Below are 13,759 nucleotides of genomic sequence, written 5' to 3' on the forward strand. Positions count from 1 at the left end.
AGCTACTTCCAGACAAAGAATTAACAGGGTCCTGGGACTTGGCTGCAAAGCCCAAGTAGATCCATTTTCTGTGCTCGCTGGTCAGAGGTATGGGAACAGTCCAAGCCATGAAAGCACTCTCTGTAGCAGAACCCCGAGTTCAGTTCAGGCAGTCGCTCACCTTTCACTCTCTCCTTTTACTTCCCTCTTTTTCTCTCTTTTCCCCTCACACTCTCACTCAGTCCTGATGCTGCTGGTCTGAATTTAATGCCCGGGTTTACATTTCAACATCGTCTTTCCTGGGAAACATCCAGGAGTGGGCAGATAAAGACTGGCCTCTGATTAGCCTTGCTGGGTCTGCTCCTGTTCCCTGTGTGGCCTGGTGCCCCCTCTACCATCTTACCAAAGGGGAAACATTACACACCTCCATTCACCAGGTCTTTTATTTGAAAGGGTTATGTGTAACTGGTAGGGGTAGCTTTTGAGGCACCAAGTGTTGATTTTTTTTTAGCATATATACAAGATGGTGCCAAGTGTCACTCTCACTAGAGCTGTGTGAGAATATCGCAATATACAGTATGATTTTAGGAATTATTTTACTTACATTTCGCAACATTGTGATAATATCCTATTGTGATAATATCGTATTGTGGTGTCTCTGGTGATTCCTGCCCCTAGTAATGGATTTAGAGTAGTTCCTCTTGTCTTCTGGTCTCTAGTGGCCTAAACACTCCTCAGGATATAATAAGGGCCCTTCTTATTGGCTTCAAAATCCTTTTCCATTCCCTAATAGGTATTCAAGATGGTCACTATGAACCTCTCAACCCCACAGCGAAGAACAGAGCAAAGCTAAATGTTTCAGCATATGCACTGATGTGGTTTTATGACTCTTGACTTCAGCGTCTGTGATATTATGGTAAATTATGAGGACATCATACTAGAAAGGCAGCTGAATGAGTCGTCTTTGAAAAGGTAGGGAGTTTCTGTTTCAGTTTAAGCATTTATCCAGACAGTCATAGGTTTTAATATGAATCTTTTTTCTTCTTCTTTTTTAATGATTATCATAAAAATGTATTATAGGACACTGCCAAAACCACTAGACTGGAAATAACATCTAGCAATTTCAAGACTCTTTTATTGTGATCTGTTATAAAACAAAATAATTTCAACTAGCCATTATTTCCGATGCAGACGTTTTTACAGTGTTAGAGCTGATACAATGACTTATGGTTGTGAAAGACCACCGGAGAGATCAATATGACCCTGTTAACTATTCTGCTCAAAGCCCCTTGGAGTATAATTAGTGCAGCTTTGACTCAAAGGGTGCCATAAAAGCAAATATTGTAAGTTCAACAACAGTCAATTGTACAGGAGCTCTAGTAATGACCTGATTGGTTGGTGGTTGTAATTTCAGAGGTTGGGTGCAGCCCTGGTTGGAGCTGGAGGGACAATTTGATGGATAAGAGAGGAGGTGACCCTGAGGGGGAGATTTACAGTACACTCCCAAGTGTCACCTGATATTAATAATCTCTCTCATCTTCTCCTCTTTTGTCCTGTCCAGACATGCAACAGCCACTTCTTAAGCAGGGGAGGAGAGGAGGAAGTAATGAAGGGAGGATGGCAATGGGAGGAGGACATTTTTTTTCCTCCTAAACCCACATAAAAATAAAACGCAGCAGAATACGAATTTAATTTACTACGGTTTGATGGCTACACACCTGAATACAAGCTTAAAGACACATAGCTAGTTGAACTTTAATTTGTTTAATTTTGAACTCTCATTTAATGAATAGTGCACAATCCATATGATGGGAATATGGTTAGCTCTGCAGGTATTTGGTCATAAACCAAGGCATTGGAGTTAAACAAATGGCCCAGATCTAGTAGTAGATAAAAAGCTAGAAATAAAAAACAACAAAAAACAGTAGGCCATAAATGTCTGTCAAAATTGTTATGGTAATCCAGCTGGTAGATCAACAAAAACCAAAGTTGTGCAAATGTCTGTCAAAGTTCTCAGTCATTCAGATCATGGTATCCTAGGGAGTTGAACGTAGAAGTATGTAACTGGATTTGTTATAAAATAAATTACTAACTTGCTGGAGTTCTATGTACAACTGAAGAAAATATTTGCGAACCAAACCCAGCTACCAAAGCTGGGCAAGACATTTTGTGGAGTGGTTTTGTGAAGTGGTTTAATGCACAGATGAATGTACCACAGCTATGCTGAGTCAGCAGTGTTGATCACTCAAACCTATAATCAACCAGGTCAGTATTTCCCCCTTCTCAATTTTGTCTGAGCACAGAAAAGCAACATGACAATGTCATTCAGTAAATTAAATAAATTATCTCAGAAAATGGGTTGGACTACAGCAGCATAGATACTGAGTGGCTGCCATAGAGGGAGCTAACTTTTTATCCCAGTAGCCTACCATCGTCTGAGTTGACAAAGCTCCAGTAAACAAAGATAAGAAACATTGGGAGGTGTGTTAAACCACTAAATACACGGTATGTGCAACTGTGGAGGCTCAAACCCAGACTGAGCTAAACCAAAACAGTAACAACTGAAACGACTTCAACCTGACTGACGTAGTGAGGTTCAAGAAAAAAGGTAGCTTTAAGGACCTTTGTCTATTGCACTTGCTAGTTACGCCATATGTAAGAATGTGGCCAAAAACAGTTACTACACTCATATTCAAAATACCGGTTTCGTTTTCTCCTCCATTGTAGCTCAGACGTACCTGGCAACCCGTGGTTGCTCGGCAGCTGAGACTCTACTGATTGCAATGATTGGTAGATGGCAGTAGGTGGCACCACATGCCAAAACATGATTTAAAACATAAACATGATTTGTGGTCTGCAAAATATTTTTTTTTAATGTAAATATTTTGGCTGTACTGTTGGTGAGTTCAGTTTGTTATATGAACATTATTCCTGAGTCTCTGTGACATATTGGGAGAATTGTATGGCCAGTTGCTTTAGATTTATTACATAATGCACCTTTAACTAATTAATTGATGATTTGATCCAACAACACCATGTCAGCATTATCTGTTGATTTAAGAGCTACAGGAGGTGGGAAACACTCAGGGGAATCCTATGCAAAGTGTAATGAGTAGAACTAAGGACATGATTGCAAGACTGAAATAGATGATTCAATCCAGGGGGAGGCAGTAATGCAACATTATAATGTACATGCCAACAGCTGTAAAACACCAAGAAAAGAAGGAGACAAACGTGTATGTACGGCTCAAAACAAATACAATGGGTCAGATCTTTGGTATCTGAGGTCAGTGTGGTCTACTGCAGTGATTAGTTTGTGATTCTTTCAACATCTGGTGAAATGCATGGTATGTTTAGTTACCTTCCACCATGAGCATGGGCTCCTTGGCTCCTCCATGGGCCAGCATCTCCTGTCGATAACGTTCTCCCATGTCCCTATGAAAGACACAGAGAGTAAGGTAAAGAAAGACAGAGGGGAGAAAGAGAGACAGAGAGATAAGGTTACAGACACCTGTATTATCCCTTGTCAGCTCCTTGTGCTCTCTAACCCCTCCACCTCTGCCACCACTTGGAGCCCAGGGGCACGTCTACTAAGCTGCCTGTTCACAACAGACAAGTGACATGGGATCTGACAACTGCAGGTGGAACTAAAACAATCTCCAGAGAGAAAGCAAAGTCATGAAGACAGAGAGAAAGAAAAGGAAAGAAGGAGAGAAGTAGAGACGGAGTGCTGTAGGGGCTGAGTCAAAGGAGATTCAGTAGAAGTTTTGTTTTTCAAAACAAAGTCTTTGTGCTATGTCCAGGGGCAAACACTTGATGAGGAAGGGTCTGCTTATAATGGTGCTGGTGGTGTGTCTGTAAACTAGAGCAGACACTGGCCAAGAAGCAAGTTTCCCTGTAATGTCCCATTCAATGTCAGCCAAGAGAGATTAAACAGAATCTGGAGAAGGAAAACTGTTAGGAGGCATCTTGAAATGCAAAACAGGTTTATGTTGAGCCTTTACATCATTTCTTCCACCATGAATACAAAATATTGTAAAAGTAGTGAAAAAGAACCACAGAAATCCTCAGGAGTACAGGAGCTCAGTGAACTTCACAACCTTGGTGATACTAGTGGTGGAGACTTGAAATACGATCAAGTCTCATGTGTGGATGTAAATTGTGTGACAAAAACTGTGAAACCAATAAACAGACGTCTGTGTTGATTCTCAGTCAGTCTTTATTTCCCTCTACATGATCCTATCCAAACATGGCAGGTTATTTATAGTGATAAATATAACAATATAAGGGTGAAATCCTTACTGAAAAGAAAAAAAAAGAAGATTTAATTTAGTGGCGGGCATGTACGAGCCCGTTTTATGCACTACTACTTGTCTGTTTATATTAACAACTTCATTAGATAACTGTTGATGGTTCAGTCAATTCCCATATAACACCTGAGCCAAAAGGTTGCTCTTTTATCCCCAACACTTATAATCTTAAAGCTGCAGTACACAGGTTTTGGTGATTTTTGTTTTTGTCATTATTATTTAGCCCCTGTTTAATCTGAACTAAAAAGATTAATTGTATGCTGTGTCCTTGCTCTGAAAACAGGCCTTGTCGAGAAATATGATCAGACCAAACGCAAGCAGTTCAGGGGCGGGCGGATGCAAGAAGCGTTTATCCCGTGAAAGGACTTTTTTGAGCAGTAGAATTCACTTATGAAACAACTTCTTTTTGCTTTCAGTCACAATCCAAACTGTTTGGTTTAATAGCAGAATGTTGCTGCTGCCTCTGTCTGTCTTGACATCAAACAAATCACGTTGTGTGCAGAGTAAGAATGTCTCCAGGCAACATGAGATCTAAGCACCGCAATACTGGGAAACGCAGAGATAGCCGTGTGGCGTGTTGTGCAAACTCATTTGATAATGATTTGAAACGAACAGACATTTGTTTATATTTAAAAGTTACACTCTACCGTTTTAAGTTATTATTTTATGACAAAAACCCCTGAGAATGAATATAAACATGAGTCTGTGATGATGTTTGAGGTCTTTCCGTCTCTTGGCAAGACGCTGCACTTTCATTTCAGGTTCTGTTAACTTACAAACTGATACATTTTTTAATATCTTCCTAAAAGTATAAATGATTCTGAGTTGAGATTTTGGTTTGTGAGTAGGCAGGTTATGCATTTCGCTTCCCTGCATCTTATTATTATTATTATTTTAGTAATTTATTTTTTATTGGCATTCAGGGTCAAACATTTCCACAGTCACCATTGTTTCATGAATATGACATCTGAAAAAACATACAAACATACCGACAAAATACCGTTAAGAAATGTGCATGTTATTTTTTTAAGATTATTATTGAACGTTTGACCTAAATCTCACCTGTTCAAAGGATCCTGAACGAAGCACTGTCGCCACACCATAGAGGCCACAGCCCGGGACATGAGGTAGGAGTAATACTTGGCCCCATAGCCAATCAGGTGACTGAATCTCAGCTGCCATGCCTATGTCAGAAATAAAAGAAGTGATTTGAGTGAAAATAGAGAGGGTTTTAAAATAATCCACCCATCAACAGCTACTAATGCAGCAGACTTGATCATGGGACAGGGCAAGAAGTGATGAGAGAATTCTGACTTCCAAATAAATCAATTGCACAAAGAGAGCATGCAATTAACTTGTCACTGTGAATTAGTTTTGACATAACGCAACATGTAATGGTTTTAATGGAAACCGTATGTGGTGACGCTCAGGCATGGCAGAGGGAGGACATTTGTACCCTTAGCAGGCTTAAATTTATGTGTTTGTAAAACTGGTTGTGTGACAACTCGCATGGTTGAAAAAAAATCAACCTTCTTTCAGTTTTTGACACAAAGTGATAATTATTAGTTAAAAAGAAAATGATAAATGTCTGCTCATAAATATGTAAAACACTCCTTTAATCTTTCATATTTCCCCCAACAAACCATTACATTAAAACATGCCAGCTCCTACAAGTGGAAATTCCTAAATGGAAGAAAGCCCCTTTCTTCATTCCTTTGCTTTCTTCTTTCCTGTTGTTGCCTGAGGTGGGCTGCCCGCCCCCTCGATATCTATAAAGATGAGCTCTTTTATGTTCTTTGTGAGTGAGGACTCTAGGGGAATTCAACTGGCAAACACTCAAACATTTATCTCGCTAGAGAAGACAGCAGCTGCCACACTAACAACACCAAAAACACACTGCAGATACTTTCTTCCATATTGAGATTTGATAACCCGTTATCGACTGACTAAACACCACATGCAGGTGAATTAAATTAATTTAGTTTGGCTTCTTGGGGGCAACAAACTCAGACTTTGATTAATCTGTTAGTATGGCAATGGTGAAAGCAAATAGTTTCTCATCTTCACCCCTCACACATCCAGATAATTGTTTGTGTGATATTGTAAATGCAATTGCAATTCAACACTCACTGTAAATATGAGGAAACCATGCATGAAATATTGCTCAATATGGTGATGATGATATGACTGGTGATACACATACATAAAGTGAGAAACTGCAAATACTTGATTATTATAGTATTTGGCATTAATGTCCATTTGCTAGAAATGTTCAGCATGCTGGTGTTTGTTATCTTTTTTTCACCCAACCTTAACATGTGAGCCAAAACAATACATTTTGATATGGTGATACCAAAAGTCCCATTAAATTAAAGGGAAGAGCAGCCATCTGATCTATTGTCAATATAAATATATTGACTATAACAGCTTTAATCTCCGATAGTCGTGTGAGAATCTCAGATCTCACCATGATGGTAGTGAGCTTAACATCAGTGTTAGACTCAGTGTTAAATATGCTCAAGCTCTGGAGTGTTGACTTGACAGGTCTCTTCTGGGCCGTGGTGACTTAAATAAAAGTAAACAGTATTCCTGAGAAGAGTAACAATTCAGAAAGCCACAGGACTGCTTTGTCAGCTAAATCCAGACCAGCACTGATTCGCTGTCACTGGGTTTTGTACATTTGAAGTCTGTTATAGTTGTTTAGAGTCAAATTCACATTGGATGAAAAATGCGACACACTGACAAGACCTGTTCTAAAGGTTAACTGGTCATTTGAAGACGCACTATATTTTTCTGTGGTTAAAAACTCCAGATATTTTCGAAACATATATAGCTATTGAAGAGCTATCACTAACATTATTCTTTTTTTTTTTAGATTCCCAGCCTCATCTTTGTTTCCACTCCCTCAGCAATGCATCAAGTCATTTTTTTAAGAGCCTGCAAGTGCGTCATATGTCAGTGAGATATCCTTTTGATCCTTACAGACAAAGGACACACAGTCAGTGCAGGCGATTTACTCTGTTGTACTTGCACATGAGATGAATGATAGTTTTTGTACTTTCCCAACTTTGGTGGTGTTTTTGTATGTGGTGCTAAGGTGCAACTGCACAGACTGTGAAACAATGTGAGCCGAGATGTGAACTAAACAAAACACAAGAGGAACGAGCTCTTGGTCGTGAAAAATTTGAGCTGAGAATTGCAGATTGGAGAAATGTCAACACAGCCAACAGAACATGTTGCATTCTGCCATTTATTTCCAAATATTATCTTCAACTCAAGGGTGAGCATGTGGTTTGTGTTACTCACAGCTGATCCTCACTCTCAGTGGACAGTGCGACCTGATAGCCCTGCTCTATAAACTATACACATCAGTGTCACGCTTGTGTTTATAATCTGTGGCTCTTTGTAACCTATTAGCCACTCAAAATTCTCTGTGGAAACTTTTCCTGTGCTGTTCTTCCATGATGACATGGAGAGAAAGAGAGTAAATTTAAAAGGGGGACAAGTTTAAGTAGAGTCTGCCACTGACAGATGTAAACAAATCTGCTTTCACTTGCTGTGATCAAATGATAATTAAATTCCTGATACTCAAGCACTGCAATCGTCCTCAGCTCCAGTGAGGAAAAATATCACGCTGTGGTTAGCTGAGCACACAGAGGTGAAGAGTCTGTTGGAGCTTTCAGTGTAGTTTAAAAAGGGTGAAGCGTAATAGCTTTGACAGTGGGAAACTGTAGAACATAAACCACAGTTGCTGGAGAGGGAGGTACAAAGCAGGGCACAAAGCAGGAGTGTGGGAGGAGAAAAGGTGGCCGGGACACAGAAGACTTTGGGAATGTGCAGCAGATCTGAAATCTCTATTTCTGATGGCAAACCCATAATTATAGCCCAGAGTAAATGCTCTATAAAGGCCATTCCTGGCTAAAATATACCACATTTTTGATTCCATTCTCCTTCCATGCCAAATCCCCTCATCCACAGCTGCAAGAGTGGGGGAAATATAGCTTTTCATTAAAGAACTGAGAGAAGGAGTCTAAAGTAATCCCCCTAGGCAAGGCTCATTGAAAGTATTCCTTTGCATTTAGACTATATTATAAATGCTAGCTGGTACAACTGTAATATATATAATAATAATAATACAAAGACAGACAGGGAAGTACCGTGTTAGGTGTATAGGGCAAGCCGTAGAATTTCTGCTGCATCTCTTTCAGGATTTCTGTGGTGGAGTGGTTTTGAGGTTTGCCATGATAGATCTGGTCCAAGACGGCATAGAATATCTGTACAGGAAGAATAATTGGAGTCAGTCCTGCCCATAAACTTCATGCGTAACCAAAGAAACAACAAACAAGAATATAAACGTGATAGAAATTGAACAAGTAATGCTAACAAGTAACTGCTTTATCATCAATAACAAGCAGAAAAATCTAGAAAACATGGTTTAATCTCAGTCTCTCAAAATGGCTTAAAGACAAATAAACCAGGAGCATACAACCACAGAAATGTAACATGGTTTGAAGATTTAACTGGATGAAATCCATGTCATAAACCATAAAACAGGAAAAGGGTTGTATAACTGTTGTAAAATATTCAAATTAAGTAACATTTCTGCGTCCTCCATCCTGAAAAAAACGGAGGCCATGGAATGTTAATTATCAAAACACTGTATCTTCTTTTTTCTGTCACGACTTTGTCATGACCTACAGTGAAGCTGTAGGTCAAAGACAGTGCTTCTGTTTCTCATTTGTATATTTGTACTCACCAGTATTTGCAATATATAAAGACATTAAGAGCGTGGGGGACGAGTCATTGATTGTACCTGCAGCTGGATGTCTGCGGCTCCACACACCTTCTTTGACTCACACAGTCGAGACACCATACTCTCAGGCAACGGCTATGGAACAGACACAATAATGTCAGTAAAATTTGACTTTTTCATTTTAAATAATTTTAGTCCCATTTATGTTTCCTATTCAGCTCTGGTGCCTTCCATCACAGAAGGTTGGTGTAATATGAGCCATTGTGTCATACAATCATACAACACAAAATGTGGGAATTTATATATTATATTATTATAATTTATATTTACTACAGTTATGTACTGGAAAAAGGATTTTTTCAGTCACCAAGTAATGCCAGTCTACAGTTAGGCCCATAAATATTTGGACATTGGCACAGTTCTTTTTATTTTGGCTCTATGCACCACTACAATGGATTTGAAATGAAACGAACAAGATGTGCTCCAACGGTACACTTTCAGCTTTAAGTTGAGGGGATTTACATCCAAATCAAGTTAACGGTGTAGGAATTACAACACTTTCTATATGTGCCTCCCACTTTTTAGGGGACCAAAAGTAATTGGACAAACTAAACAATCATAAATCAAACTTTCATTGTTTAATACTTGGTTACAAATCCTTTGCAGTCAATTCCAGCCTGAAGTCTGGAAGACATAGACATCACCAGACACTGGGTTTCATCCCTGGTGATGCTCTGTGAGGCCTCTACTGACACGCTCTTCAGTTCCTGCTTGTTCTTGGGGTATTTTCCCTTCAGTTTGGTCTCCAGCAAGTGAAATGCATGCTCAAACAGATTCAGGTCAGGTGATTGACTGATAACATTCCATATTTGCCTTAAAAAACTCTTTGGTTGCTTTTGCAGTTTGCTTTGGGTCATTGTCCATCTGCACTGTGAAGCGCTGTCCAATGAGTTCTGAAGCATTTGGCTGAATATGAGCAGATAATATTGTTGGAAACACTTCAGAATTCATCCTGCTGCATTTGTCAGCAGTTACATCATCAATAAACACAAGGGAACCAGTTCCATTGGCAGCCATACATGCCCACACCATGACACTACCACCACCATGCTTCACTGATGAGGTGGTATGTTGTGGATCATGAGCAGTTCCTTTCCTTCTCCACACTCTTCTCTTCCCATCACTGTGGTACAAGTTGATCTTGGTCTCATCTGTCCAGAGGATGTTCTTCCAGAATTATAACAGCTTTTTTAGGTGTTGTTTGGCAAATTCTAATCTCGTCTTCCTGTTTTTGAGGCTCACCAATGGTTTGCATCTTGTGGTGAACCCTCTGTATTCACTCTGGTGAAGTCTTCTTTTGATTGTTGACTTTGAAACACAAACACCTACCTCCTGGAGAGTGTTTTTGATCTGGCCAACTGTTGTGAAGGGGTTTTTCTTCACCAGGGAAATAATTCTTCTGTCGTCCACCACAGTGGTTTTCTGTGGTCTTCTAGGTCCTTTGGTGTTGCTGAGCTCACTGGTGCATTCTTTCTTTTTAAGAATGTTCCAAACAGTTGATTTGGCCACACCTAATGTTTTTGCTATTTCTCTGATGGGTTTGTTTTGATTTTTCAGCCTAATGATGGCTTGCTTCACTGACAGTGACTGCTCCTTGGATCTCATATAGAAAGTTAACAGCAACATATTCAAAATGGAATATTCCTGGAATCAACTCCAGAACTTTTACCTGTGTCATTGAAGATGAAATAATGAAGGACTAGCCCACAATTGTCCATGAAATAGCTTTTCAGTCAATTGTCCAATTACTTTTGGTCCCCTTAAAAGTGGGAGGCACATATAGAAAGTGTTGTAATTCCTACACCGTTCACTTGATTTGGATGTAAATACTCTCAAATTAAAGCTGAAAGTGTGCAGTAAAAGCACATCTTGTTCGTTTCATTTCATATCCATTGTAGTGGTGTATAGAGCCAAAATAAAGAGAACTGTGTCGATGTCCAAATATTTATGGGCCTAACTGTATATCTATCACTACATTAAACATTTATTTTGTTTATTTATGTTTTACCTGTCCAGTTTCATAATGGCGTGCAAACTGACTGATGACTCGATAGTCAGTTGCAAAGTACTCCATGAGGATGGAGGGGACTTCAGCAAAGTCAGTTGCACATCTGGTTCCTAGAGGAGAGATTTCAAGAAAGAAAATACGGGAAGGTATCGCTTAGTTTAATCTTCCTGCGTGGGTTGATGGTAGATTCATCGGCCACTCTGCACCTTGGCATTAACAAAAAGAGTATTTTCATGAAGACAGCGCAACAGTACAAAACACAATGACAAAATCAGGTCAGAAAGTATCACCGACTGAACCGTCTGCTGACCTGAAACACAACTCCAGTGGGCTTTTTCTTTCGTGCTGCAAATCCAGGCCAAACACTAAGGCATTGAGTTACTGTGATGAGGTTTAAGCAACTAGTTAACGATTTGACAATGATTTCTATGGAGAGCAATTTAGGTTACTTTCCGAACCCTGGTTCTCTGAGAAAAAGAACCACCTCCAGATGAAAATGTTTGTTTGTTTGACTGTTAGGAGGATAACAAATAAACCACCAAAACAAGCTTTCTTTAAACTTGGTGGGATGCTGAGTTATGGGTGAAAAAAAGCACATCTGATAAAAGGCATGGAGGGATTTTTTTCACTTTCAACATTGCGTTTGCCATGTTATATTGTTATTGTTTCTAACTTTTGCTAAAATTTAATCTAGATAATGATGCAAGTCAAAATATGTATATTCATCGGCGTGCTGAGGCAACACTCCTCCAGTGGCTGCAGATTTGCTTCCTGCCTGTGTCGCTCTTAAAAAAGACTTTGGCCTGCTTCACACCGGACACGTCACTTGTGCGTCACTGCTGCTTTCCATCTTGTATTAAATTTCGGTTAACAGACTAGATTGTTCACTGTGCATGCGGGAGACGTGAGAGGTGAGGCACGGTTCCCAGCAAAAAAAAGACAGAGAAAAGATCTGTTGATAATGATATTGATATTCAACCAGCATGATGACATAAAACTGACATCTCTCCCAGTAGTTGTAGTGTCTAGGCTGAACTTGAATACACAAAAAACATAAATATTATATCTTTTAAAGTATTTTAGCACCTGTGCAGATTCTCTGCCTCTTTCTCCCCGTCTGGATAAAAAAATAATTCATCTGACATTTTACGTCAGTTATAAGTCATGAAGTAAAGTCATAATCATATTTGTGGTGTGGGGAGACGAGCAATATGCAGTGCGAGAGTGTGAAACAAAATGCTGCGGACGTGCAGCCGATGCACACAGAAAGTGCCATGTGTGCTCACACCTCACCTGTGACGTGCTGGTAGCGAGTGCGTCCCAGCATGGAGTGCATGGCGTGCCCCATTTCATGGAAAAGGTTCTCCATCATGCCTGGAGTGAGCAGGGTGGGGGCGCTCTTGGTGGGATGGGGCAAACTCAGCATCAGTACCACAACTGGCAGCTGGTACTGACCAGTTTTACGGCACCAACGGCCTCCACGGATGGTGAAGTGACAGTCCTGGGAGTGTGAGGAGACAGGGAGATGGAGATTTACAGAAATTACTTTTATTAATTTACTTTTCTCTTTCAGCTAATTTTTACTTTAAAATATGACTGAGCAGCATGTTTTATAGCAACAAGTCAACACAAAAATGTAAACATTAAATTATTTTTTAAGTGACCTCTAAATACCCCCCTATATTAATTTCAAGTAGCCAACAATACATTTATACTTTAATATATGAATGTGTATATACAGTTTTGTTACACTCTTTTCCCCCTTTTGTTTTGATTTTGTTGTAATTTGTCAAAAAAAAATCCCATTCGCTTGATTAATCTTAATTTCTGTCCAAAGTGGTAATAAGACAAGAGTGTAGATTGATTGAGAAAAACTATGATCATGTGATATGAACTCGTGTAGATGAGTGTGTACAAACCTGATGAGGTTTTTCTGACCGCTGGAAAAAGTCACAGTAGATATATCCCAGTAATCCCTCTTTCTCATGTACCACAGCCTAGACACACACACACAACAATAAACATAAACAGACTTTATACCATGACAAACATTAGAAAGAGGTGCTGAAATCTTAGTGGCATGAAGAATTATTACTGTTTGCAGTATTTACCAATTTGCGGACATCCTCGCTCCACACCTCACCAGCACTGGAATGTTCAGACATGAGGGAGACGCCGTAGAGGTGAGAGAAGAGGTGGTTTAAACCCTCCATACAAGCTCCAAGAGACAAGTAGGGACTGTATAGACTCGGCTCAATATTGTATCTGACAAGATATAAAACATAAACCAAATTACAATCCTCAAAGAAGCTGCAGTTTTTAATATTCGAGTGAGTGGAACGTGATGCGATTAGGCTTTTATGATTATTTATATTAAAATTAAATTATAATTATTATTAATTATTTTAAATATACATATATTTGGGAAAAAAAATCTCTTTAATTGACACAATGTTATTTGCCATCTTCAAGTTCACAGAGATTTTATTTTAAATTCTAAATACAACCACACATACAGTATGTTCTAAAAGGTCCTTCTTGTTTGTGATCCAATCTCCAAACAATTACTTTTAAAATTAAGAGAAAAAAAAAAAGACTACACATGATCACTACACATACAGTATATGATCTTGACAAAGACACAATGTT

The 13,759-nt window shown here is 39.2% G+C and overlaps 1 protein-coding gene across 1 annotated transcript in view; it reads right to left on the reverse strand.

The window, feature by feature from the left end:
• LOC310924285 (mitochondrial intermediate peptidase-like) overlaps positions 1-13,759 on the reverse strand; it is a 30,367-nt gene that overhangs the window by 11,239 nt on the left and 5,369 nt on the right. The window contains exons 11-18 of the mRNA XM_083885976.1: positions 13,222-13,375; positions 13,030-13,107; positions 12,404-12,611; positions 11,111-11,220; positions 9,103-9,177; positions 8,447-8,563; positions 5,352-5,473; positions 3,341-3,414 (exon numbers count right to left, since the gene is read on the reverse strand). Coding sequence (XP_083742102.1) covers positions 3,341-3,414; positions 5,352-5,473; positions 8,447-8,563; positions 9,103-9,177; positions 11,111-11,220; positions 12,404-12,611; positions 13,030-13,107; positions 13,222-13,375 — 938 coding nt within the window. The remainder of the gene's footprint in view (positions 1-3,340; positions 3,415-5,351; positions 5,474-8,446; positions 8,564-9,102; positions 9,178-11,110; positions 11,221-12,403; positions 12,612-13,029; positions 13,108-13,221; positions 13,376-13,759) is intronic.

This window comes from Microchirus variegatus (assembly GCF_963457635.1).
Source record: "Microchirus variegatus genome assembly, chromosome: 3".
In the NCBI taxonomy this organism is placed as follows: domain Eukaryota; kingdom Metazoa; phylum Chordata; class Actinopteri; order Pleuronectiformes; family Soleidae; genus Microchirus; species Microchirus variegatus.